This window comes from Calypte anna, chromosome Z (assembly GCF_003957555.1).
Source record: "Calypte anna isolate BGI_N300 chromosome Z, bCalAnn1_v1.p, whole genome shotgun sequence".
NCBI lineage: Eukaryota > Metazoa > Chordata > Aves > Apodiformes > Trochilidae > Calypte > Calypte anna.
Genome location: NC_044274.1, coordinates 12,242,165 through 12,267,692, shown reverse-complemented (window position 1 = coordinate 12,267,692; position 25,528 = coordinate 12,242,165). Strand labels below are relative to the sequence as shown.

Genomic DNA, 25,528 nt, shown 5'->3' with positions numbered 1-25,528 from the left:
TACTTTCCACTAATACAGTGTGAAAAATATGTCTTCTAGAAAAGTTCATTACCTGTTTTTATTTTTAATGTCTTTCATGCCATTTGCATTGCTAATGATCCAAAAGCTAACTTGTCCCATTGAGGTCTTGCTTTTATGAAATATTAGGATTTTTGAATCTGGTATTAAATGGTCCGCACTCTTGGTTCTGTTTGAGTGAAGGATATCGGTCTCATTTCGCAGAAGGTGAAGCAAAATAAAAGGCCTTTGCTACCTAGCAGCTAATACCTTTTCCTTTGAGCCATGGGTAGCTTATGAAAATAATGCTCAGTTGAAATTTCCCTTTTTTACAGGAACAAACCCTCAGCTTAACAGGGCTCAAATGAAGGAGAAGGTTTGGGTGAGCCCATCTCATGTCAGGATGCTGTTACAGCTACCTGGAAGCTGTTTCCTGGTGGTAGTGATGTGCTTGCTAGATGGCTGATGGCATCCTCCAGTCTCCATATTTCAGAGGGTTCTGCTGTACTGGTAGCCTTGAGCTGCAGCAGCATAGGCTGGATTAGGAGTTCAGTGTTTGGAATCTGTCTGAGCCAAAGTGATCAGAAGGGTGGCAGGGGTTGTGGAAAAGGAGATAATGTTTTGTTTTCTTTAGGGGTGTAAATGAAGGACAGTTCTTAAAGGCTGGTATTCCATATTCCTTGCTTGAGAGCTCCAGGGCAGAAGAGGCATTGCCTCCACAGGGACAGGTACTGCAGTAAGGTGGTTCAGGGCAGCTTTCCTACTCATTTGAGCTATTTATATGATGAAAGTGATCCTGTATGACAGCAGGGCAAGGTCCAGTTTCATGACATTCAGGTAACAAGTCTTTCAGTATAGGTGCCAATCAATAATACCTCAAGTCTGTGATCTCTTGCTATGTTGGCACATTCGTTTCTTACGGCTGAGTGCTGGCAGGTTAAGCAACCTGAATGTGGCTCTGAGAAAGGCTCACGGTCCAGGGCAGCAAATCTTTTTAAGAGGAGGACACAGCAGCCTCATGTGGGTGAGTAAAGCGACCTGGGTGTGTGGGGTGGTGGAGCAAAGGCAGGCAGCAGGGCCTGGGCTTGTTCTGCCTGGGCTGTGGAAGAAGATGGTTGTATTGTGCTGCCAGCTGTGGTTTTTTTTCTCAGTGAATATTTAGCAGTCTCTCTACTCTGAAAGGGTTAATGTACTCAGTCTGTGGGCTGTGTGAATAAAGGCAGTGGTGTTCCTGTAAACATAAGGAGCCATAGGAACCCACAGGAGGATACTCCCAACGTTCCTTCTCTCTTCAGTAGATTTTTTTTTTTCATAAGGGAGAGAAGCCTGAGACAAAAATAAAAAGGTTTAGTCCATTCCAAGGGGAGCTAATATATCAAGGCAGATTGAAAAGACAAGGACTGTCTATGTCCCACAGCAACTGAATAAGAGGGGCATGAGAAAAGGGCCCTGGACAATGGGAGGAGGGTAGGTGAGGAGCTCCGGGCACCCTTTGCTCAGCAGCTGGGAACAAGGAAACATTCAGTAGGCAGGAGGACATTTACATTTGATGGGACACACAGTAAAATGCATCCAGTTAGCCCACCAGACTGCAGAATACAAAATACCTTAGAAAGGAAAATCAGGATGTCAGGGACCAGTCAGTCAATAGGGAAGCTAGAAGCTAAAATTGTGAGAGTTTAGCCTTTTGGAGGGGCTGTAAAGCCTCAAATGTTGAGTCATTAACTATCACATTGCTGTTGGAGAGTGGGAGGACATGTTCCATGGAACAGCAGATATGTCCCATTACTGTCTGCTGTCAGGTACATGTCAAAATCTTCTGAGCTAGTTGCTGTACCTCTCCAGTGCTAGTGGGATCTTCACTGGTATGTCAGCAAAAGGATGGTAAATCAGCCACTTTTCATCAGATACCCAGCATCTGAAGGAAAGTCAACACTAATTTTTAAGTCACTAATTTTTAAATTATTTGGAATAGAAACATGATTAATAGCAGCCTGAGGGTTTGCATTAGTTCCATGCCATTAAGATTTACAAGTTCCTATGCCGACTTACCTGGATATTTAATAAAAGGATCATTTGTCATGGCAGCCTCAGCCACAGGTGGGTACCCTGGGTGTTGTCAGGTCATCCCTCTCCCCCAGTACCTGGGTTTCACCTCGGGGGCATGCATGCCTGCCCCAGTATGCCCTCCAGGCAGGGTAGGGGAAGGGTGGAGTCCTTCAGATTCCCTCAAAGCAGGGATTTTGTCTTGAATTTCTCTCATGCTAGCACAGCAGTTGTAGCCCCAAGGCCATCAGATGAAAGGGGCAGGGGATTTGAGAGGACTGGCTCCCTGTGGGGTTTTTGTAAGGACTTGACTTTGTCTCCATGCTTCAGGGAGTTGCTTACCTGGCTGTGTGAGAGTAAAAGGGTCACATCCATCCCTCTATCCCCACCTCCTCTGCTGGCAAGGGCAAGGCGGGTCGCTGGTACTTATGAATCCAGGTTTTGTGTGCCCAGTTTTTTGCCAGGTACTGAATAAGAAGCTTAGGTGACTAATGCAACTCTAATAATACTTCTAAGCTAAGCACTAGTTTTGGCTGTGCCTAAATCATTGATGTTTATTCAGCCCGTAACACACTGTATTTAAAGAGAATGGTCTGCTGGGTAGCCTTTGCTAACCTGCTTCACAGCAGAAATAGGATAGTTCTTTCATCAAATGGCTTTTTACCACGTTGAAGATTTCACCAGCCCACCTCATACTATTTCTTTACCAGCTAGTGTAAATTCAGGTAAATTCAGTTGTAATGTGTGAAATTGCCCAGCAGTGGTATAGAGATCTTTTCAGTTTTGCATGAGAACTGATGTGATCATGAAAGTGTTTTGTATAGAAAATAAGATATTTCCGTGACTTTTGTGGTTTGTGATAATGTTAGAAAGCCAGAACCTGAAACAATTGCACATTGTACAAGGATAAACATTTAGCAAAAAATGTCCTTCCTGTTTGTCCTAGCTCTGCATTTACTTAAACCAGGCAGCTTATTTTAGCAAGTGGAACTGATTTTTTCAGATGAGTGACTCTGTCATCCTTAAAAGTGAAATACGTTCCTGCTTGAAAAACAAACTTGCTGTCTGGCATTTAAAACTTAATATCTAATGAAAGGACTGGGGATTTTTGGTTACTAGGTGTTTATATGCAATCAAAATGTTCCAAAGGTTGCATAATGCTAACTTAAAATACAAGCATTCATTACAACTGTATAACAGGTCATCATCATTAGGCTACCAATGAAGTCCTTAGAAATATCTACTTAAAACAAGAGTGCTTTGATTTCTGTGTGTTCCGATGACAAGAATAACTTCTTTAATATCTCTCATGTTTCACCTCTGTGACAAGAAGGATAGTTTCTGCATATAGTTTTATAACTTATCACAAGAATGACCACATAGTCTGTTAAAAGGCAGGAACCCCTAAAAAAGTAGAATGGCTAGTTTTTAAATTACAGCTATGCCTTTTACAGTTAATATGCCTTCAGTTTTGAGGTGATTATAATGTAGTACTGTGTGCTAGAGGTTCTTTACATTTATTTTTTATCTGGAGTTAGAGGTGTATTGTGAACATAGGGAGGTGGATTGCACATTAGTGCATTCTTTGATTCTGTCCTTTTTTTGTGATAGGTGGCTTAGAGAATTTTAGAGCTAAATTACACTGGTGGGTAGTATGTGAGTGAAATATACATAAAGGAAAATTTCTTCTGTATGTAGGTAGTTCACTTCTAATCCAAAATGCTGCTGCTCCAAACCTGCACTGATTGCTCTCAGAGGGTAAAGGGTCTGGATTCAGCTTGCAGAAGGAATCAGTGAATATGTTGAATAGAGTCAGGAATAAATCCCACACAGGTTTGCAGGGAGAAAATCTGTTTTTAGAGGTGCTCCCCATTGCTGGAGGGGGCAGATTTCAGCTCATTCCCCTCTTGGCCTTGCCAGAGGAGGTCTGGGGATAATCTGAGACACAGTGATGGTAGGCCATGGGTTTGGTCCAAAATTCATACAAATCAGTGACGGTAAGAGCCCCATCACGTGAGCTGACTGTGGGTAAGGCTCTAAATCTGCTGTGGTGGCGATTTTTCTGCCTGTGTTTAATGGAAGAAGCAGGTTTTGGCTTTATCTTGGAAATTTTCTGGCTGGTCTGTTGGCAGCAGGCAGGAGTGATTTAAAATGGTTTTCTAGATACTCATTGGAGAGTGTTGCAGGCAATAAAGAACAGGAGCTCTCTCAAGCAGCAGTGTGGAAGGGTTCCTCCATGCCCTTGCACTTGATTGTCTTGGTGCTCATTTTTTAGCTGGTGTTTCACAGTGCAGCTCCTCTGCAGCCTGGGGCTGAATAGGTTTCTGCTTCAATTCACTGTTGAGACAAAAGATCAAATTGTCACACTGTCTCCCTGTGAAAGATGAAGTTGGTGCAGCAGTATTTGAATAAATCTTTCTTAAATAGGCACAAGGATTTATATTATGTGACCTCTTACACTGGCAAGTGCTCAACATCTTTTTTTTGGGGGGGTAGATGTGGGTTCCACCCCCAGATCACAGGTGAGAACTGGGACAGTTATCTGTCACTTAGCTCTGGTTTCGTATGTTCTTGAGCAGGTGCCAGTTTATGTATTTATGTATTTAGAGAGCGCTGATATCAGTGGATACAGTGAGGGAGGCTGTCTTTGGCTACAGCTGCATTGCCCAGAATTTGGCATAACGCCATATGTTCTTTTTCAGTTGTAAATTCAATATTGAGGAAATAGCCTTCCATGGAGAAAGCACGTGCTTCCATTATTTTTCTCTTTCCCTTCCTGTTCCTTTGAACCACTAAGGTCCAGCTCTGTTAAGGAAGCATACTGGTTACTCAAGTGAACAGACTATTTTTAGCATCGGGCATCTAAACTTTTGATTAACGGTTTTACAGCTTTATTGTCCTTGCCAGTTGCTGTACTGATTTCAGCAATGAGGTCTCTGTGGAAGCAGGTCACATTGTGTCTGTAGGCACTCTGTTACATGCTCTTTATGACAGCTGGCTATGGGGTGAATCCTGTGGCTTTGCATTTATTGCACTTGTGAGTCCTTCAGTTCTCAGTCCCAATGCATGGGAGTAGCTGTTATCCTTAGGTGTGATTTAGCAATGCCATGAATTCCGGTTTCATCGTGGCATTAAGAAATTACATGAGGATATGAGGAGCCAGATGGTGAGTTAATGAGAACTGTGATAATCCTACTATGATAGCAACATGCAGGATGGTAGGTGGTAGTGTTATACCATTAGGAGTAATAAGTTACTGCAAAGCTGAAGCTGTATGTATCATTGCTGGCTTGAAAAGCACTCTGCCTATTTGCAGGCACATTTGCAGATATGAGGATATTCTTCCCTCAACTTCACATTCTCACATCTCACTTCCAATGAGTTTCTCATGAGTTTATGCAAACTAAAAGTTTAAGAGAAAATCAAGTTTGTAACAATCATGTTTTGTCTTAAAAAAAGATTAAACAGAATCAGTTGTACCTGTCTGTCACCTACTGTATGGGGATCACGAGCACCTTATTCTGGATTTTTGCAGCTCAGAGCAAAGGCATAGCAACTCCTTAAGGAACTGCTGAAGGCTGCTGGCCATCCTGGGAATGTATGGGGATCACGAGCACCTTATTCTGGATTTTTGCAGCTCAGAGCAAAGGCATAGCAACTCCTTAAGGAACTGCTGAAGGCTGCTGGCCATCCTGGGAATACAAAGGGGTACTTATAACAAAGGCATCAGCAGTGGCAATGACCTGACTGGGAGCTTGTAGCATCAGTAAATGGTATCAAAGAGTAAATTCTTCCCTAAAGAATTATATTAAGAGTATATTATTGGATAGTGAGTGAATTGACAGAAGACTGCCAAAGATAACATGTCAATAAAAGCATGGAAAAAAGTAAGTTATGTCAGGGTTTCTTGGAAAAGCTCATAAAAGAAGGACTGTAATTGCAATTGGACTGGTAAGGAAGGATTACAAAGAGAGAGCAGGCAGTTAATTTATGACTTCTTAGAGAAAGATTGTTTTATTGAGACACAATGAAACAACCTGAGGTAGTAGGAAAATACCTACCTACCCTATAAGATAGGTTGCTGTGCTAGAGAAGTCCATAGTCATGAACTAGTTGAACCGACTTGGCATAAGATTGTTTTGAACAACATCATAGCATATATATATATATATATATATATATTTGAAATAAAGTTGCTGTACTTGAACTTCATTGTCATAGTTTTACTGTCATGCTAAAGTTTTACAGTAGGACACTGTATTACTAAAATTAATGAGTACAGTAAGTACTGTATATGAGGTTAGATGAGCTTCATGTGTGTGATCATAGTTCTGTACCTGATTGCTTCATCCCTGTTCATCCCTGTGGACTAATCTGAAAGAGGGGGAAGTATCAATGAATTTTCAATGAGTGTTAGATCACTCAAGCATCATGTCAAGTATGTAAACTGGTAAAATCTTTGCAAAATGTGTGCCATGCAATCCCCAGATTTTGATTTTGTCCAGAACTGTAGTTTCACAGTCTGAAAATCACTGCAGGTAAGTAGGTGCAGAGACGCAGTTTGGAGAATAATAGATTTTTGCATTTGCAGTAGATAAAAAATGATGGTGATCCTTCTAACCTAGCACTGAAGTGGTATGAATTGCTGTAATTGCTGTGATTCAGAGCTGGGAAGTTCCTGGTGGAAGAGACTAAGCCTACTTAACAGGCAGTGGGCAGGGTATGGAAAATTATGGGTCCTGTGTAGCTGTAGCTTGGCCGTCTTCCATGTCAGTAGTATTTTGCATTGCTGTGTATGCTGTTAACACCTTGATATATATGAATAGTGTGGTCACAATATAGCTGCTTGGGGAACTATAACCTTGAACTGTGTAAAGTTTATCCATGTGATTTCCATGGAGGCTTTTTTTTTCTTTATGGAAGATGGTTAATTAGGTTAGAAAGGAAGGAAAATAAAAGACACAAATGTGTGCTTATCTCATCTAGCTATGCACTTAGTTAGCTTACTTGCTTTTTAAGTATATGGTACCTTGAATGGGATATGAAAATAATTTCTTAGCAGTGTTTTTTCCATATTTGTATTGCAGCCTCCAGGAGGGTTCAGCAAACCTGGCATCTTCTCTGCTGTCACACACACTGCTGATGAAACACATTGGGGTGGGTGGTTCAGGGACAGTAGTGTTTTAGTAGAGCTGGTGTGCAAATTATGATCACAAAATTTGGAGCTCTGCTCACACCTGTAATTCAAAAAACAGCGTAAGTCAAAAGGAAAGCACTGCCATCAGAAATATCTGCTTTTCAATAGAGCTCAACTAAAAGAACTGCTAATTACCCAAAAGATTAGTGGATCTCAGTGGCTTTTATAATCTGTTTACTTTTGTCCTGAGGGCTGACTAATGTTGAAGCACACATTATTAATTACCATGGAGACCTTCAGGCAACCTGTGAAGACATGTTGACAATTGCTCTGGTCCGTATTAGACACGTTCATGGAACATATATTTTCTCTAACCCTTTTAAACCCTTTTCCTGCAGCAAAGGAAGGATGGAGGGTTTTTAAAGTATTATTTATTCTTACTGTCAGGTATTTCAAAATTCAGATAAACACAAACCAAAAAGTGTAAAAATTATTGAGGAAAAATTGGTGTCATTCTGTTTCGTCATTTCTGATAGGGCTGAATGTAGAACAGAACTTCTATTGAAATAATAATAAAAAAAGAAAGCAAGAAAATCCTTCATACCCATGAGATGTCATTAACAGGGTTAATGTTGTCCATAAGGAAAGTTGTAGGACTATGCAGCTTGGGACATTGTTCTAGTAAGTCAGGAGTGGCATCAGATGGAACAAGTTTCTCACTCTTTCTACTCAGTGGCAACAGGACTGCAAAATGAACCTAAGTGAGCTCTGCACAGGGAAAATGGAACAAAGGAACAATATCTGCAGCCTTTACTTCACACTGTAATATTCCTCCTATCTCTGATGTTGTCTTTTTTCTAGGTTAGAGCAGTCCTGCATATCATGTAACCCATTCCCTGTGTAGGATCATGGCAGCTTCTACATGATGAAGCAGGATGATCTGTAGGAAAACTTTAGGCCCTTCATGGCACCCGTTTCAAGAACTTGTGGTTGAATGTTACTGGAATAGTGTGAGAAGTATCTTGTGTGCCCGATGCGTGGCTTGTCTTGGGAATACAGGAGCAGTCCCACCTACTATCAGTAAATACTCTTTCAGAAGATTTTAAATGGCATAAATTACCAGCAGCTTCACCTTCCCTGACAATGTAAGATAAAATGCTGAGTGTTTTGCCTGAGGATCTGAGGGGTGGCACAGGTGATCTGATGATTTTCAAATGTGATTTTTTTGTATGCAATGCCAAGGCTTTTGGCCAGGAGTCAAGGTTAGGGACTGTGGCGGTAACTTCCCACATTGCCTTTTGAGTTTGCAAAGAGATTATCAGGTAAGTCTGAAGTGTCAGCAGAAGGAATTTCAGACAGGTGGCATGGGGAGATTTCAGATTGAGCACATTAGCTGCCAAAATGGATTTTGAAAGTTGCAGTGTTACACCGAGAGGTCTTTGCCATGGACAAAGGAAGTGACAAATAGGTTTCCTTGAAATGGATGTCAACCACAAGCTGTAAATCGGCCAGTAGGGAAGTAAAGCAACTAGAGAGACTCATTCCTCTCATGAGAGAATGAAAGTCACATTACGAAAGCCCATGTTTGACCATCCATGGGCCACTTGGACTCTAATGTTGGCACATAAACAGTTGTCAGGCTTTGTGGTTTCTTGGTTTGGTTTTGGTTTTTTTTTCAGTTCTGAAAAATAATACCTCCTACTGGCAAAGCCTGTCCTGGTGTGTACTCTGTTCATCAGCTCTTGTTATTCTACCAAATGCCTGACTTTCACCTTTTGTTTCATGCTTTCTCCTTAGGTCAAAACAACTGCAGCTGCCTTGTAGTTAGTTTGAGCTGAGCTGTTTTGTGCCTTCTGTAACACTGTGGGCTCTAAACTGGTGGTGCATTTTAGTAATGAAAACGTAGGTTGGAGTTATCTAAAAGTCCATTTGTAAATGTCAGCACAATGCGAACTTGTGTTATCAGTAACTAATTCCATAATTCCTCCTTACTGTTAGCAACTGGTTTAAGAGTGAAGCAATGTCTTTCATGTAATTACATTACTAGGGGCTTGGACTGGCTCAGCCAGTTAGGTAATACTTTTTAGCTATGGAGCAGTTACTTACTTTTCTGGCCTCATGTTTTTATACTTTATAATTTCTAGTATCTGTCTAAAACTCTGAGAGTTTTAGAGTAGCAATTGATTTACCAGCACCTTAAATTATTTACAGTGAAGTGGGAGGTGAGCTAAACATTTTTATATTCAAGAGAATATTTGTAGACGTGTGTTGTTCATTTGAACTTGCAAAAGGAGACCCCAGGTGTCAGGAAAGTTTCCATTGTAATGAAACTGTGAGTGAATGGAAACATCTTTTTTGCAGCTGAAAAAATAATTAGTTCTGAAGGATTGTGCATCAGGCTGGGGTGTATTGCACTACTGAGATGTGAGTTGCTGCTTAAAGAAGAGGAATACCTGAGCTGGTTGAGCCATGGATGTCAGCTTGTGCTAATGGGTATCCACCTGATCTCAGCTGCTAAAATAATTACTGCTTCATCACTGACCACACTAGGCTTCTGTGAACAAACCTGTAATGTTTCTGCAGCACTCTGCTTTTAACTGCTGATATTGCTGTTATGTAGACCAAAAGCTGTAGGTTGCCTGTGTAGACTTAGAGGCTGAGCTGGTTGGCAGCAGTTTTCTTTTATAGAAAGCAACATTTCATTCATTTCATGTCCCTTACTGAAAAAAAATGTAAAGGGCAGGAACTTTCTCCTAGCAGTTCCAGAGAACACATTACTGTAGAGGGTAAGTAGTTTCCTCCACAGCTCATTTGCTAGCAGAGAGATGCTCATCTGAACAAGGGCCAGAATTACAAGTGGTAATCATTAAACAAGCAAACCCACCAGTTGTGCTCTCCAAAAAAAATCATGGCACAACATACTTCTCAGTCCTGAGAGGTGCTAAGTCCTCTGCACAGGATGAGGAGGTTGTACTTGATGCTGTGGGATGAGGGTGCTCAGCACCTTACAGAGTCTCACATGATCAGCTGCAGAATTAGTACATCTAGGCATGGGAACTGTGGTCTGCAAATTTCTCCTCTATCTCCAGAGATATTCAGACACAACATTGAAGTGTGATTGGAATGTTCATAATAGTAATTGTAGTCAGCTGCTTTTAAAAATGGGTCCAAAGTTGCTGTTTTCCCCCTGTGTATTTTTAGACATATTTCTTTGTGTTCCAGCAGTTAAGAAAATACCCTATAATTAATAATTTTGGTTACTTTGGAAATCCTCTCTAGATAATCAATTCCGTGTGAAATAAATGTTTTCTGTACATCAAATGCCATTGCTTTTTTTTTTCCCTTTTTTTTTTAGGTGAACATGTTTGTGGAAGGATTCCATGATGCTATTCTTCTTTATGCTCTAGCTTTACAGGAAGTCCTGAAGTTTGGTTTCACTAAGAGAGATGGGGAAAAAATTGTTCAGCAAACACGGAACAGAACATATGAAGGTAAGAGTTAATATGGAATTCCAGCTTGCAAAGTCAAAAAAAATTGATCTTTGTTGTGAGCAGAGCAAAGACCTGTGCCTATTCCACTGTTAAATGAGAGGAAAATAATAATTTGAAACTGTATAAAACTTCAGGTTGGCTAACATACCTCACCAGTATTTTTTTTTTGTACCAACCCTTAAGGTCTTATTCAGCTCAGAAAACTCCTAAAAATTTAATGACCCTCTCTAATGTTGTGAAGAAATAGCAGTAATTTTCTCAGGCTCCTTTGTTTTTGAAAAGATTACAGCTGCTTGCTTTACTCATGTGCATCTACTAGCTCTGAGCTTGCCTCATTTTTTCCATTTGACTTTTTTATCTTAAAAGCCTGGGAATGGATAGAAGCAAGCAGGTGCCAGGTTTTTAGGTTGGTTTTGGGTTTTTTTTCTTGACAGGGCTTCTTTGGGCCCTGGGAGGATTTACCCCCCAAGCCTTCGCAGGACCTATGCATGTTCTCTCTGAGGTAGCAGTTAAAAAGCACTGTGTCTTTCTATGCCTAATCCTATAGTGCTTTTGCCAGGTAATTGTAATAAAGAAACCAAAGATTATTTGATTCATCTGTTGTCTATTAGGATATTCCCATCCATCTCTATAACATTTACCTCCCATTTACTTCCTCTAATACTCCGATCTTTTGGTGTAGGATCATCAAGTTTTATCTATGGAGGTGTCTTAGAGAAGGAAACATTTCCCCTGGATAAGAAGTGAATGATTAATTTGTGTAGGAAAAACATCAATGGACAGGTTGTCTGCTCTCAGAACACACTAGATGTAGTGGAGGAAGGTCAGAAAGATAGCAGCTCCAAATTTCTCTCCTCTCTCTTGTCTCCTCTCTCCCCTCTTTTCTCTCCTCTCTCCTCTCCTCTACTGTGGCTAGAACACAAGACAAAAGGGTCCTCAGAGCAACTTAACAGGAGTTTCTTTAAATTATGCTGGTTGCAGTCATTCCACAAAGAGCTCTGCACCAGCTGGAGATTGTGTGTTTGATGTCCCACTACCTCCCTTCACATCTGTGGCTTCCTGAAATACACTGGTTTAGCAGAGGGGAGTTAAGGATTTGCCTGTATGGTTACCCCATGTATGAACTGATGTCACAGCACAGCCTGCTTGTGTTTTCTGTACTCCTACTTCTCTGCTCCAGGAAGTCACCAGCTGGTGTGCCCCTGATAGTCTGTTACTGGTACTGTGTTACTGCTCCATGTAGATTACACCCTTGGTTCTCACACCTTTCTTGTAAAACCGGTCAGGAGGAATAAATATTCTCTTTCCATACTTGTAAAAAACACTTTGTTGTTGCTGGATGACCTGTCACAGCTATTCTGAAGATGTGGCTGCTAAGTTGAGCTGTAAGGGTACTGTCAAAAAGGTCAAAATGCCATGTAAATCATGGGTCATCTCCTCCTTGTGGCATTACTTTGCAGGGCTCAGTTTACAAGGATAAACATGATTCTGTAAGAGGTCTTTAACTTCGTGCCTTTCAAGCCATTCCTTTTAGAAAAATCACGTCCCTTTATTCTGCCTGTGAGCCCCTCTCTGAAGTGGATACAGCATTGCAGAGTAAGGTCCATGCATACACTCACCTGGACCGAAGTTTTACAAGTCATTTAAACCTTTGCAGAAACTTAAACTTTATGAGAACTTCAGTTTCGTTAGTGACATTAATGTAACTGCTGACATCTCGATATCTAATGGCCCTGACACTTCATTTTACAGCCTGCTCTGAACAAATGTCCCATCAGAACACCAGCGGGCTGTGTGTGCTGTTTACTGCAGTGTTCACAGCCTGCCAGCCACAGCTACATGGGCAGCATCGTGAGCTCAGGAAAGGATAAGCCTGAGGTTATTACATGGATGATTTTTTACTGCATGGTTGCTAGAAACACCTTGGTATGACTGCAGGACACATTTTGTGGAGAATATTTTCTGCTCATTGGCATTTCCTCTGAAAAAGCAATAAATTTTTCTTTATGTAGGTATCTAATATAATAGAACAAAAGGAGAGTCCGGATTAAATCCTTTCATCTTCATCCAAATGCAGTTATTCACAAAGGTTGTTTCAAAATTTCCTAAATGTATTTCTTTAGGAAGAACATTGCAGGAAATGATTTAGTTGGGAAGGGACCTTTAAAGCTCATCTAGTCCAAACTTCCCCCGCAGTGAGCAGGGACATCTTCAACTAGATATGGTTGCTCAGAGTCCCATCCAGTCTGACCTTGAATGTTTCCATGAGTGGGACATCTGCCACCTCTTTGGGCAACATATCCTAGTGTTTCACCACCCTCATTGCAAAAAGTGTCTGGCTTATCTCTAGTCTAAATGTACCCTCTTTTAGTTTAAAACCATGACACCTTGTTCTGTTGCTTCAGGCCCTGCTAAAAAAATTGTTCCCATCTTTTTTAGAGGCATTTGAGTACTGAAAGGTCTTAATAAGGTCTCCTTGGAGCCCTTTCTTCTCCAGGCTGAACAATCCCAACTCTCTCAGACTTTCCTCATAGGAGAGGTGTTCCACCCCTCTGGTAATTTTTGTGGCCATCCTCTGGACCTACTTAAAGAGGGTCTTTCCTGTACTGAGGATTATGGGGCTGGATGCAAAACTCCCGTTGGGGTCTCACACATGTAGAAGAGAGGGGTATAATCATCTCCTTTGAACTACCAACATGTCAAACCTTGTTATCCTAGGAGTCTGATTCCCATTTTCTGTGAAGTTTCCTATAACTTGGAGGGAAGTGAAATAGGAGTCTAAAAGCATAAAGCAAACAGCACCATGTAATGCATTTAATTCTGTATAAATGAATGAGGGACTAAGAATATGTGGTGCCCTTGTGCCCTTTGTTAATGCCTCCTCCAGTATTCCACCAGATGGAAAACAACACTGGACTGACAGTATGGATGCACCCACCCCTGCAGGGTATAAGGGCTCTGTCCTGATGTCCTTTGCAGCCTCTAAACAGAGCCCTTCTTATGGAAGCATCATCAGGTATTGCAGGGCTGCGCTCTTGGTAAAAAATTCACATTAAATATATTTGTGTTTTATTCTTGCATGCTGGCTTTTGGCTTAGATTTTTCTCATCTGTTCCCTAAACAGTCTCACACATTTAATATTTAAAAGGGAGAAATGTTAAGAATTCAGGAATGCAGACACTGAGATGAAATTACAATATCTTTTGAAATGCCAGCAAAAATGCTGGGAGACTGATGAGATTTCCTGTCATATCAGTCTGTAAAAACCTGTCCCTTGTTTTCTTGTTTTGTTTTCCTTGGAAAAGCTCAGCATTGTTACTAACTGATTTTCTAATTCCTAATGTACCATTCTTTAGGCATTGCAGGACAGGTGTCCATTGATGCCAATGGAGACAGATATGGGGATTTCTCTGTGATTGGAATGACAGACCCAGAGGCAGGTACTCAGGAGGTAAGGAAATAAACACTACTGCAGTTCCTTACTGATGGGTTAGCCAGTGTAATGTAACATGGTACCGTCTGTGTAATTGGTGGTCATCTATTTATTTAAAATACACATTAAAGTGGTAGTGCTTTATCAAACCAATAGAGACCAAATCCTTTCTGTAGAAGAATTATCTTGAAGTAATTATCTTAGTGGGGTTTTTTTTTCATTTTCTTGACTTCTTTTCTTTTACAATACATTGCTCCTCACACGATTCTAGTGTTTTTAAAAGTTAGTGGGTAAAACCTCACAAGCTAGCTAAGCACTGATAAATTATGAATACGAAAAATCATTGTTTAAAATGAGCAACACCCTTCATGCATTGGTGAGAGGAGAGATTAATCTTGGAGTGATAGGGGCGCCAAAATTACCCTGATGGATAAAAACAGTGAGTACAGGTATTTTAATCTTATCCTGTGTCCAACCACATGCAGGAGTACAGACCTTGCCTCACATTGTTTTTTAGCCAGTAAAACCTGAGTGTTTTATTTTTGGTGTTTAAGAGACATTTTAAACAGGCTCCATGTACACCACATGGGAAATTCCACTGGATGCTATGATGTTGTTGGCATCATCAGATTACTGATTGGTGACTTCTGTGACTGGAGCATGGGAATAGGTGGATACAAGCTCTTTAGGAAGGACAGGTAGGGGACGAGAGGGTGTCACCCTCTACATCAGTGACCAGCCATGGTGCCGGTAGCTCTGCCTGCGGATGGATGAGGATCTCATAGGTCAGGATTAAAGGGAAGACCAGAGCAGATAATGTCATAGTAGGGGTTGGCTAGAGGGGTTGGCAGATGAGACTCTTTATAGACAGATCAGAGCAGCTTTGCATTCACAAAGCTGCTCCTCATGAGAGACTTCAGTCACCCTGATATCTTTTGGACAGACAACACTGTAAGGCACCAGAAATCCAGGAGGTTCCTGGAATGTGTTGGCAACAGTTTCCCTCTCCAAGTAGCAGGGGAAGCAACAAGAAAAGGTGGTATGCTCAAAAGGCTTTGTTCTCATCAACAAGGATAGGATGGTGGAGAATGTGAAGCTTAAGGGCAGCCTTGGTTCCAGCAACCAGAAATGGTGGAATTTAGGATCCTAAGAGAAATAAGGAGGGTGTGCAGCAAGCTCACAACCCTGGACTTCAGGAGAGCATACTTTGACTTATTCAGGGATCTGCTTGGTAGGGTTCTTTAGGATAATATCCTGCAGAAGAGTGAAGCCGAAGTGGAGGGCTGATCAATATTCAGTGATCATCTCCAAGCCATCATCCAAGGAGCAATGGATTCCAACAAAGAGGAAGGCAGGTAAAGAGGCCTGCTTGAATGAACAAAAAGCTCCTGGAAACTCTTAGATGTAAAAAGAGTCTACAAAAGGTGGAAGCAATGACAGGCAGCCTGGGAGGAATACAAATCATAGAATGCATCATTGGTTAGGATTAAGGTTGGAAGGGACCTACAAGATAATCTAATTCCAGCCCCCCTGCTTGATGCTCGAAATTGGTGCTTGGCATTGATGCTTGGTGCCTAACATAGACAAAGATGTAGTCTGAGCAGCCAAAGCATCAGGTTAGGAAAGGTAAAGCCCTGATAGAATTAAATCTGGACAGGGACATCAAGGGTAGCAAGAAAAGCTTCCACAGGTACATCAGTGAAAAAAGAAAGACTCAGGAAAATATGGGCATTCTCCAGCAGAAAACAGGAGACCTGGTCAGGTGGGGTGTTCAATGACTTCTTTGCTGCAGTCTTCACTGGAAGGGCTCTGGCCATACCACCCAAGCTACAGAAGGCAAAGGTGAGGACTGCAAGAAAGAAGATCTGCCCACTGTAGAAGCAGAGCAGGTTGGAGACTGTTAAAAGGGCAGAAGCCCAGGGGACCTGAAAAGATCCTCCTGAGAGAGCTGGCAGATGAAGTTGTAAAGCTGATTTCCATAAAATTTTAAAAGTCATGGCTGTCTGGTGAAGTTCCCACTGACTGGTAAAAGGGGAAACGTAACTCCTGTTTTCATAAGGGGAAAAAAGGAAGACCTAGGGAACCACAGATCAGTCAGTCTCATCTCTGTGCCTGGCAAGATCGTGGATCAGATTCTCCTGGTGTCTCTGCCCCAGGTACATGGAAAATCAGAAGTGATTGCTGACAACCAGCATGGCTTCACCAAGGGCAAATCATATGTGCCAAATTTGGTGGCATTTTATGATGGCGTTACAGCATTGATGGACAAGGGGAGAGCAATTTATGTAATCTACCTAGACTTGAGCAAAGCATTCAACACTGTCCTGCATTATATCCTTGTCTCTAAATTAGGAACATATGAATTTGATGTATGTACCACCTAGGTGGTCATGCTTGAAGATGCTGTGGTCAAATAGCTTTATGTCCAAATTGAGACCAGTGATGAGTGGTGTTTCTCAAGGGTCTGTAGACCCTTGTTGGAGACTTGGGATTGAGTGCACCCTCAGCAAGTGTGCTGATGACACCAAGCTGTGTGATGTGGTTAACACACTGCAGGGAACCGAGGCCATCCAGAGGGACTTTGGCAAGCTTGAGAGGTGGGCCCATGCCAACCTAATGAAGTTCAACAAAATAAAGTGCAAGGTCCCACGCCTGGGTCAGGGCAATGCCAAGTACAATTGCAACTTAGCCGTAGAATGTATTGAGAAAAGCCCTGAAGAGAAGGATTTGGGGGTGTTGTTTGATGACAAGCTTAATATGAGCCAGAAATGTGTGTTTGCAGCCCAGAAGCCAACTGTATCCTGGACCGCATCAGAAGAAGCATGGCCAGCAGAGAGAGAGAAGTAATGGTTCCCCTCTGCTCTTCTCTCATGAAACTCCACCTGGAGTAGTGTGTCCAATTCTGGAGCCCCCAGCACAGGAAGGCCATGGATCTTTTGGAGTGAGCCAAGAGGAGGGCCCCAAAGATGATCAGAGGGCTGGAGCACCTCTCCTGCGAGCACAGGCTGAGAGTTGGGGTTGTTCAGCCTGGAGAAGAGAAGGCTCTAGGGAGACCTTATAGCATCCTTTCAGTATAAAAAGGAGGCTTACAACAAAGATGAGGGTGTGTAGTAATATGACAAGGGGTAATGATTTGTAGCTGAAGGAGAGTAAATTTTGTCTAGGTATAAGGAAGAAATCCTTTAGTGAGAAAGTGGTGAGACACTGGCACAAGTTGCCCAGAGAAGCTGTGGATGCCACATCAATGGAAATGTTCAAGGACAGGTTGGATGGGGTTTTGAGCAACTGGTCTAGTCAGAGCTGTTTTTTCAGGTCCATTCACAGAATTTAAAGCTAGAAGAAAACACCAGATTACCTAATCTGGTCTCTGGTCTCTTACAGGCAGGAAGGTTTCTTAGCCTTGTGTGGAGCCCTGTAGTTTACAAATGACGAAAGCTCATGCTGTAACAGGCAATAGTTTTTCATGTGGAAACACTGAAGAACAGAGACTTCCTTGCTTGCTCCCTTGAAGTTTATTCCACTTTTCAAAAATCCACATCCAACTACTGATTTGAATCTGTTTGGGCACTGCTTATAATTATTTGGTCTTCTGAAGCCTTTCTGCATGCTTTTATATTTAGAAAGTCCTGCTGGCAGAGGACTCTCCTGCTCCTGTTTTTGATCAAGAGAACAATCTGCTAATGAATAGTCTGCTGCCTGCAGATGTTCTCTGTTATTTTTTACCTCTCCTGGTTTTTTTGTCCCTTTTCACTGAATTCTCCTTTATTTTTGAACAAATGTTGCAAAAAGTCTTTCTTCTAAGGATTTATCTCCCAGAAAAACTGGGAGAGAAATCAGCTCCTTTATTTAGTATAAAATCTACCTGTGTGTATCTAACTATGGCAAATACTACTTTTTAACTCCCTTCAACATAAAATTCAGGTAAAAGGTTTAAATGTGCCATCAGTGGCTTGAAGTCTAAACCCAATGTATTAATATGTGTTTTTTATGTATGTTAGGGCAAGTATGTCTTTTAGTGGACTTATGCCATTGCTGCTGACTACTTCAGTGTCAAGATGGCCTTTTGGCCTTTATTTCTTTGCATAGTTTTTTGTTTGTTTTTTTTAATGTTTTCAGGTTAGTGCTATGACTTCACAGTTGATCCAACATATGTTGTCTTGAATAAAGCCTGTATTTATTTATTTATTGTTTAAAGATTGAAATTCTAAAGTATCTTGATGAATTGGTCTGAAATAATAGTCTATGCTACCAGGACCTTTCTGTGTAAATGTCAACAGCATCAGAAATACAAGTTGGAGAATGATAGGCTCTGTTGTAGTTCTTCAGATTTAAGACTTTCACCGACCATGATCAAGTACCTCCAGATTTTTGCAAATTTTCTTTCAGAAAGTTCCAGCCTGAAGTGTGTAGTTGGGAGCCTCGGTGCACAAGGTTCTGGAGATGATACTTTAACTTGTCTGGGTGCGAATCCTGAGCACTCCACCTATTATGGATCTACTGAAGAAAGCCCTGAGAGAGCAGTAGGAATATTCAGAGGGTTAAAAAAGATTCTGTGAACTGGGTTTATATAAAAGAGAAGCCTAAGAAAAGACCTGATAAAAGCCTGTGAATATGTAAAGTGATTTTTTAGAAAGGAGGAGTCTCTGTGTCCTTGGGAAGTTAGATAGGTAATGATGGATAATTGCAACAAGGGAGATTTAGGTTACATGTTAGGGACAACTAAGTTCCAGAATAATTGCCTACAGAAACTATGTAGAGACTCCACCTTTGGAGGCTCTTAAGACCATGTTAGATAAGGTCTGTCAAGAATGCTTTTGTTCAGCTGATCCTCCCAGGGGCAGGGCATGCACTACATAACCTCCCACAGACCTCTCCAGCCCTATTCTCTGTGATTCAGCATCCAGTCACAGGAACCCAAATGAGTGCTGCCACTGTCCTGTTTATTTTGCTCTCCTAAGCTGATAGGAAAATCTTTTCATTCCTTTTTTTTTTATTATTTTTTTTTTCATAGGTGATCGGGGATTACTATGGAAAGCAGGGGCGTTTTGAAGTCCGATCAAATGTGAAATATCCTTGGAATCATGGCAGGCTGCGACTCGATGAAAGCCGAGTTTCAGAGCACTCAAATAATACACCGTGTAAATCATGTAAGTTTAGGGACTTAATGCTTCTGCCCAGGCTCTCAGAGAGGAATCTATGTAGTGATGCAACATAACGGGTCATATTAAATTGCATAGCACAGTTGCCCAACTGCAGCATCATGACTCTCTGCTGACTGTTTGGGAAGTTAAGGTCTGGCAGCCCTGGTGGGTAGTACTTGGTCTGATTCATTTCCCTGAAGATGACAGTAATCATGATGCACAGCCTCGGGTCCTGGAAGTTTCAGGGCTTTCCAGAGGCTAAAAGATAAAATCTCATTCAGCCAGAAAGAAGGAAATAACTGAAACCCCAAACAGAGAATAATCAGATTGTTAATTAGCCGCTCAGGAGGTCACTGCTGATGGGACCAGTTATCTCCCAAAGCATAAAGATTTCCATTGCTGTGAGAAGGCACTGTGAGGGGCCTGGTAGGCTGAGAAGTTAAGTCAGATGAATGTGGCAACACCTGGGAATCCAGAAGTTTTGAACTACCTTCCACAGAGAAAGTGTTCTTGTTTTCCCATGTACTGACTTGGCAGACCATGTTGTAGTGAGTAGGACTTTGCAAGGAGGTAAGGGTAGGAAGATAAAGGTGCCTCACTGACAAAAGGTGGGCTTAGCTGTTTGCAGGAAACAAATTACTAGTCCAGCAGTGAAAAGGTATTTGCAGCCTGATAATTCTGCAATCTCTGAAAAATCTGTGTGTATACACATGCTGTGGAGATGGTTTTCAGGCCATCCCCTCTATGCTCAGCATGGTGTAGCAATGCATCTTCTTCCACACATCCTAATGTACTGGCAAAGTCCCCTTTCTCAAGGATAAATAAAAAGGAGGGAGCAGTGTAATTTCACTGTAATTCCAGTATGTGCTATGATTCAGACCAAGCTGTGCAAACCAGCTTTGTAACAGCATTCCTGTGGATCATATCTCTGGAATTGTATCTTCATCTGACGTTCATCTTGGGGGCTTGTTTAATAAAATGGAAAGCAAGCACAGAAAATAAATATTCAGAAACTGGAACTAAAGATGAGGTTCCTATGATATCCTGAGCTCGAAAAGGCTTTAGTTATTACCTGATGTTGGTTATTAATTTCCTAGTTGTGCGTATTTTCCAATTTGTGAATTCAAATAGTTCTCAATGTGAACTCTGATTGTTTATTTTTCCCCTTTTCAAGCAGGTGGTCTAGGAGAATCAGCAGTTACAGGAATAGTTGTGGGCGCCTTGCTTGGAGCAGGATTATTAATGGCTTTTTACTTTTTCAGGTTAGTCCAATTAATTGAAAATCTTGTAAAATCATCATCCAAATCTCTCAGCTCCTGGCAGAACATCCTGGATGGGAGACAGAGAGGCACCATAATAACCTATGCTAGCATTCTCACCAAAGACAGTGAACACATTTGATTGTGCTTTTGTGTATAACCAAATCATTTTACTGACTCAGGGACTCATCCTGAAACCGATTACATCTCTGAGTAACTTTACTCACGGAAATAATTTCAGTAAGTTCCAGTCATTTACAATTGCTTCAGTAAAGTGTTTTGGCTTTGAAAGCCTCTTTGTTTGGTACTCTGTGCCTGCACAATTGAAGGCTGTGATCATGCAAGAGATTTCTATCACTTGCCTGGTACCATGCTTAGTTTTTGAGTGTTGTGTGAAATTGAGCTAGAAAGAGATGTCTGTTTCAGTCCAAGTTAGCAGTTGGATTCAAAGCCATGCATTTCACTTACTAGGCTGAGGTCAGTGCAAGGTGATCTGGTTTGTATTCCTGTGAAGTAAAATAATTCTTGCACTGCTAGACAGCAAATCTAAAGTACTGAGTGTTGATGTGACACTGACAGAATAAATTAGTTATACATGTTCAGCATCTTACATATATGTAATTTATCTGTTGGAAGATAACAGATCTGTTCCATCTAGCATGGAAGATAAAAGGCAGCTAGGAAAGTGGAATATAAGAATGAAATAATTTTACCCAATAAAAATATCTGGTTGTAAAGAGAAACTAACAAAATTGCAAAATGGAACAAAAAGTGCTTTGGTTCACCAGCACATTTCCAGGTTTTCAAAAGACCCTGGAACCAGGATTATTCATCAAGTACTTAAAACAGAAATTCTGCAGGGTGATTGTATTCTAGCATGTGTTTAGTGCTTATATAGTATGTCATTTCGGTTTGAGACAAGATCAGTTAGCTGAGAGTGATGAAAGACTGTCTTCAAAAGACAAATGAAGGAAAATACAAGTCTGTCTCTGTAGTAAAGTTATCAGAGGTTCTTGCATCTTTAAAACATTCTAAATCTGAGATGATAATTTTAAGGTGTGTCTTTTAGCATTGCTGATACTGAGAGGGATTTGGTATGTGAAGCCAAGAAATGAAGCAAAAGATCTGTCCTGTGCTGGTGTAAAAGTAATATCACTATAGGAACAGGACTTAAACTTTTAGTCATCAGACACAAAGATTTTGATTGGAAATTCATGTGAGCAAAGGTGAGTGTCTGTAAAAGTAGATGTACACACCTGAGCTCAAAACCCTGTCTTTTTGCTGATGGCCAAAGGGGAGAAAGTAGCACTTTTTTGTGTGTAGTTCATGTCATCTTCATGTACAAGATAAAGCAGGTCGGAAAGATGCCTCCTAGAAATTACAGTTTCTCTCCATTGAGTGAGAAAGCCATGAGTACTCTTGTCAGGTAGGTGTGCACCTTAGAGACTTCTAAAGACATGTGAATAAATTCACCATCTGGTTGCACCCAATAGAAGAAGGAATAAGAACAAATCTCTAATTCCACTGTTAGAATAAATATAGGAAACTATGCAGTAGAATGTATGGGTCAGATTTTCAGACAATGCCGATCTAGGAATTGTGTACCTGGAAGTAATTTGTAACTGCAGCTTCTCTGTCTTTCAAACTGTATCCGTACCTTCTGATTACATCTCATTGTGGATTACCATAGAAGAGCATAAACATAGCTGTGAGTGTGCATACAAACTGTTTAAAGATTTGGAAAGTAATTCTAAATACCTAGGTTTGAAAGGAGCTACAGTTCTAAAACATGAATGTGTCCTCATGAGTGAGCAACTACCATGCATCCTCTGGCCTGTGGAAGGATCAGTTTTGAAAATGCAAAAATGGAGTAAAGAACATAGATTTTTCAAGCTATTTTGGAGCCTGCTGATACAGACACAAATGTCTAGGGAATGTGTTCAGAACTTGTAGGCTTCCTCTTGCAATTGAGCCATGTTACCCAAATTCAAATCTGTGTGTTCTGAAAATCATCCTTCCACTACTACGTATCTAGCTCTGACTCCTACACATTGCAAGTGGTGCAGAGCTTTCTTTGGAATTCCTGCACAAACAGCACTGTATGCAGTGAGACCGGAACTAATGCCCTTCTGAAAAGTTGATCCTGAAACTTGGTGGAAACCTAAATGTATAAAATATAAATCTGAATCTTCTTGCTATTTTGGGGAGAGATTTGGGTACTAAGGGGCAAGCTGAAAGGCAGGCAGAGGGCTTGTTTGACATATTATGTAACATAACAATTCTTCAAAAGGCCCTAGAGGAAGGCACACAGGAAAAACTGTGTCTGATGCATGAGCAATTGTATTTACTTCTTATCTATCCTCTACATACCTCTTCTTAACTCATTATACTACCTCCTTTGACATAACAAACAGTAGCTTTCTCAGAGACAGATAGGAGGATTAGTTAATATACATAGTTTCAGTGAGAAACACAAAAAGAAAAAAGACTAAAATCTGATGTTTGAACTCTGGAGAAAGTGCCTGTCCCCTTTCTCCACAACTTCCCCCCCCTCCCCCCTTCTCCCCCCAAATACTGGAAGGAAATTCAGCTTTGATCAATATAAAGTGGTGATGTGACACAGTTCACAAGACACTTCACAAAAACTTCCTAATCACTTAGATCAAAAATTTTCAAAGAAGCAAATTTTTTGTTTGGTGCTTTGAGACTGCCATGTAGAAATTGACAGGCATTCTTGAGCCTGGGTAAAATGTTGTGAGGCAAACTACTTTAATCTTTGACCAGGGTTTCACATTCTGCCACATTTCATTTTTCAACTGGAACCCAGCTGTCCCCTACAGGCATTCTTTATAAGAGAAGTCCTGTTATCCTATGGCTGCAGAAGGATTTCTTACTCTTTTCCTCCCCTTTCATGCAGAAAGAAATACAGAATAACTATTGAGAGACGAACTCGACAGGAAGACTGTAACATGGGAAAACATCGGCAGTTACGTGAAGACTCCATTAGATCTCATTTTTCTGCTGCATAAAACAGAAGAAAAAGAATCCCATTCTTCCAAGGGATAAAAAGAAGTGGGGTAAAGGACACAACCAAAGACATCAGTGTAAAAAGAAGAAGCTCTTGAAGAAGTCACTCTTTTAAGCAGTAATTCTGTCCTAATTTCTTTCAGAAGCTCAGGAATGATTTACTAATCATGTTGTGACAGATGGCCTTTCATCTCATGAGAAAAGAAAATGATGCAGTTTGATGTTATAAGATTTACTTAATATGTAAAGACAGTATTTCTTAAGGTATATATTGAGGGCAGCAGATCTGGGTTTAGTTGATGGGGAATGCCTCATTCTGTTCTGTTTTGTTTTGGTTTTGTTTTTTTTTAAAGCTCCTACCACCTCCTCCTTCCTTAATTGCATCTCACAAATATCAAATATAGTTTCACAGCACAGATTCATTTTGCTGTCTAAAGGAAAAAAAAAGGGGGGGTTTGTTTGAGGTATGGTCCTGCATTACTGAATCATTGCCATTGATTACAGGGGATACAAGATTTGGCATATGGAGCTTAGTTCTAGGAGGGATCTGTCACTTGGGTGTAGTTGACTCCTCTGGGTTGTAATTAACTCCACTGAGAAAGCCAGGCAGATGGGAACATGAATTTTCTGATTCTTTTCCTTGCATGTGTCGTATCACAATCAAAAGCATTAATTCTCCCTCTTAAGGTCTGGGAGTCAGGAATAACTCCGTTGAAGGATGAAGAGTTTCCCTGGTGCAATATAGAGAGATAATCTGGCCTCTGGAGAGGACTGGCTAATTCCTCATTCTTAAATGTGGGTTGTTTTTTTTTCCTTTTCTCTCCACTGCCATGACTTTTCAGAGAGGCAAATACAGTCCATGTAGAGTCTGATCCTGTTCCCAGTGAAGTCAATGGCAGAACCCCATTAACTTCAGTGAGCACAGGACTGCATCCAAAATTGTAAATATAAAAGTGTTTGTATAGCTGAGGCAATTTAAAAGGGGATCAGTTTTTTGTGTAAAGATTACATTCCATGCCAGAATTTTATTTTTAGGATATTTGTATCTTGTATTTTTCTATTAAAGTATCTATTTTTTGCTTTGGTAGGACTAAAAATCAAGGGAGAGGATGTTTTGAAGACATATTTTTTATGATAGGAGTAACATGCAGGGAAAATCAACAGCTGCAAATACATTTTAGAACCAGTATTTAGGGGAGAAGAAGTGACTTTAGAGATATTAACAGCCTTTTTGCCCGACTTTGTTCTCCAGGCATGTGCAACATTCAGATAGCTATTAAACACAATAAATGCAGTTGCCTATATGGTGATGGCCCTGACTCTGAAAATGATGAATTTGTCACAAGCTAAGTAGTCCTGTAGTCAGTGAGATTAGCTGTTCATGTGTGTGCAGTTAAACATGCAGGTAACTACCGTCAGGAATCAGGGTGGTAAAACACCACTCCTGGGCTGACATTAATCCTGCTGCCAGCAGTATCTCTGGGTCTTTCACTATTGACTTTACCAGGAGCAAAACTGAATCTCTGATGAATAAGATACCAACAGATTATGTTATACTAGACAATGGAGAACTCTGTACTTGCAAATGGAAATGGACAGTACATAATATTAATGTGGTGAAGGGCCATGAAGATATTGTCAGAAAAATAACCAGCTATGACTGGTTCTAGTGCATGAAATCTCTTGGTTTATCCTATTCTGATTTCATAAGCAGAACTTTATGCTCTTAGCATTCATAATCAGACCTGAAATCAAATCTCAATACTGGCACTGAAGCCTACATTCTACAAAACTCCCAGGCCTTGAGAAGCCAGACTGGCAGGTCAGAGAAATCATTTTGGAGCAGCTGGCAGTGAATGAAGAGTGAAAACTGTCTCTGTCTTCTTTTTGCTGCTTTTTATTTGTTGATGGGGTATTACCCCATAGAATTTCCTGGGACTTTTGTTTCTTATGTTTCACTTGTCACATCATGGGGTTCCTTATCTGTCCTTGTGAAA

General features: G+C 40.9%; 1 protein-coding gene across 1 annotated transcript in view; it reads left to right on the top strand.

Annotated features, from left to right (window-relative positions):
• NPR3 (natriuretic peptide receptor 3) overlaps positions 1 to 23,806 on the top strand; it is a 39,446-nt gene extending 15,640 nt beyond the window's left edge. The window contains exons 4-8 of the mRNA XM_030467427.1: positions 10,536 to 10,671; positions 14,028 to 14,122; positions 19,116 to 19,251; positions 20,420 to 20,507; positions 23,422 to 23,806. Of these exons, the coding sequence (XP_030323287.1) occupies positions 10,536 to 10,671; positions 14,028 to 14,122; positions 19,116 to 19,251; positions 20,420 to 20,507; positions 23,422 to 23,533 (567 nt within the window). The 3' untranslated portion in view covers positions 23,534 to 23,806. The remainder of the gene's footprint in view (positions 1 to 10,535; positions 10,672 to 14,027; positions 14,123 to 19,115; positions 19,252 to 20,419; positions 20,508 to 23,421) is intronic.
• The last annotated feature ends 1,722 nt before the right edge of the window (positions 23,807 to 25,528 follow it).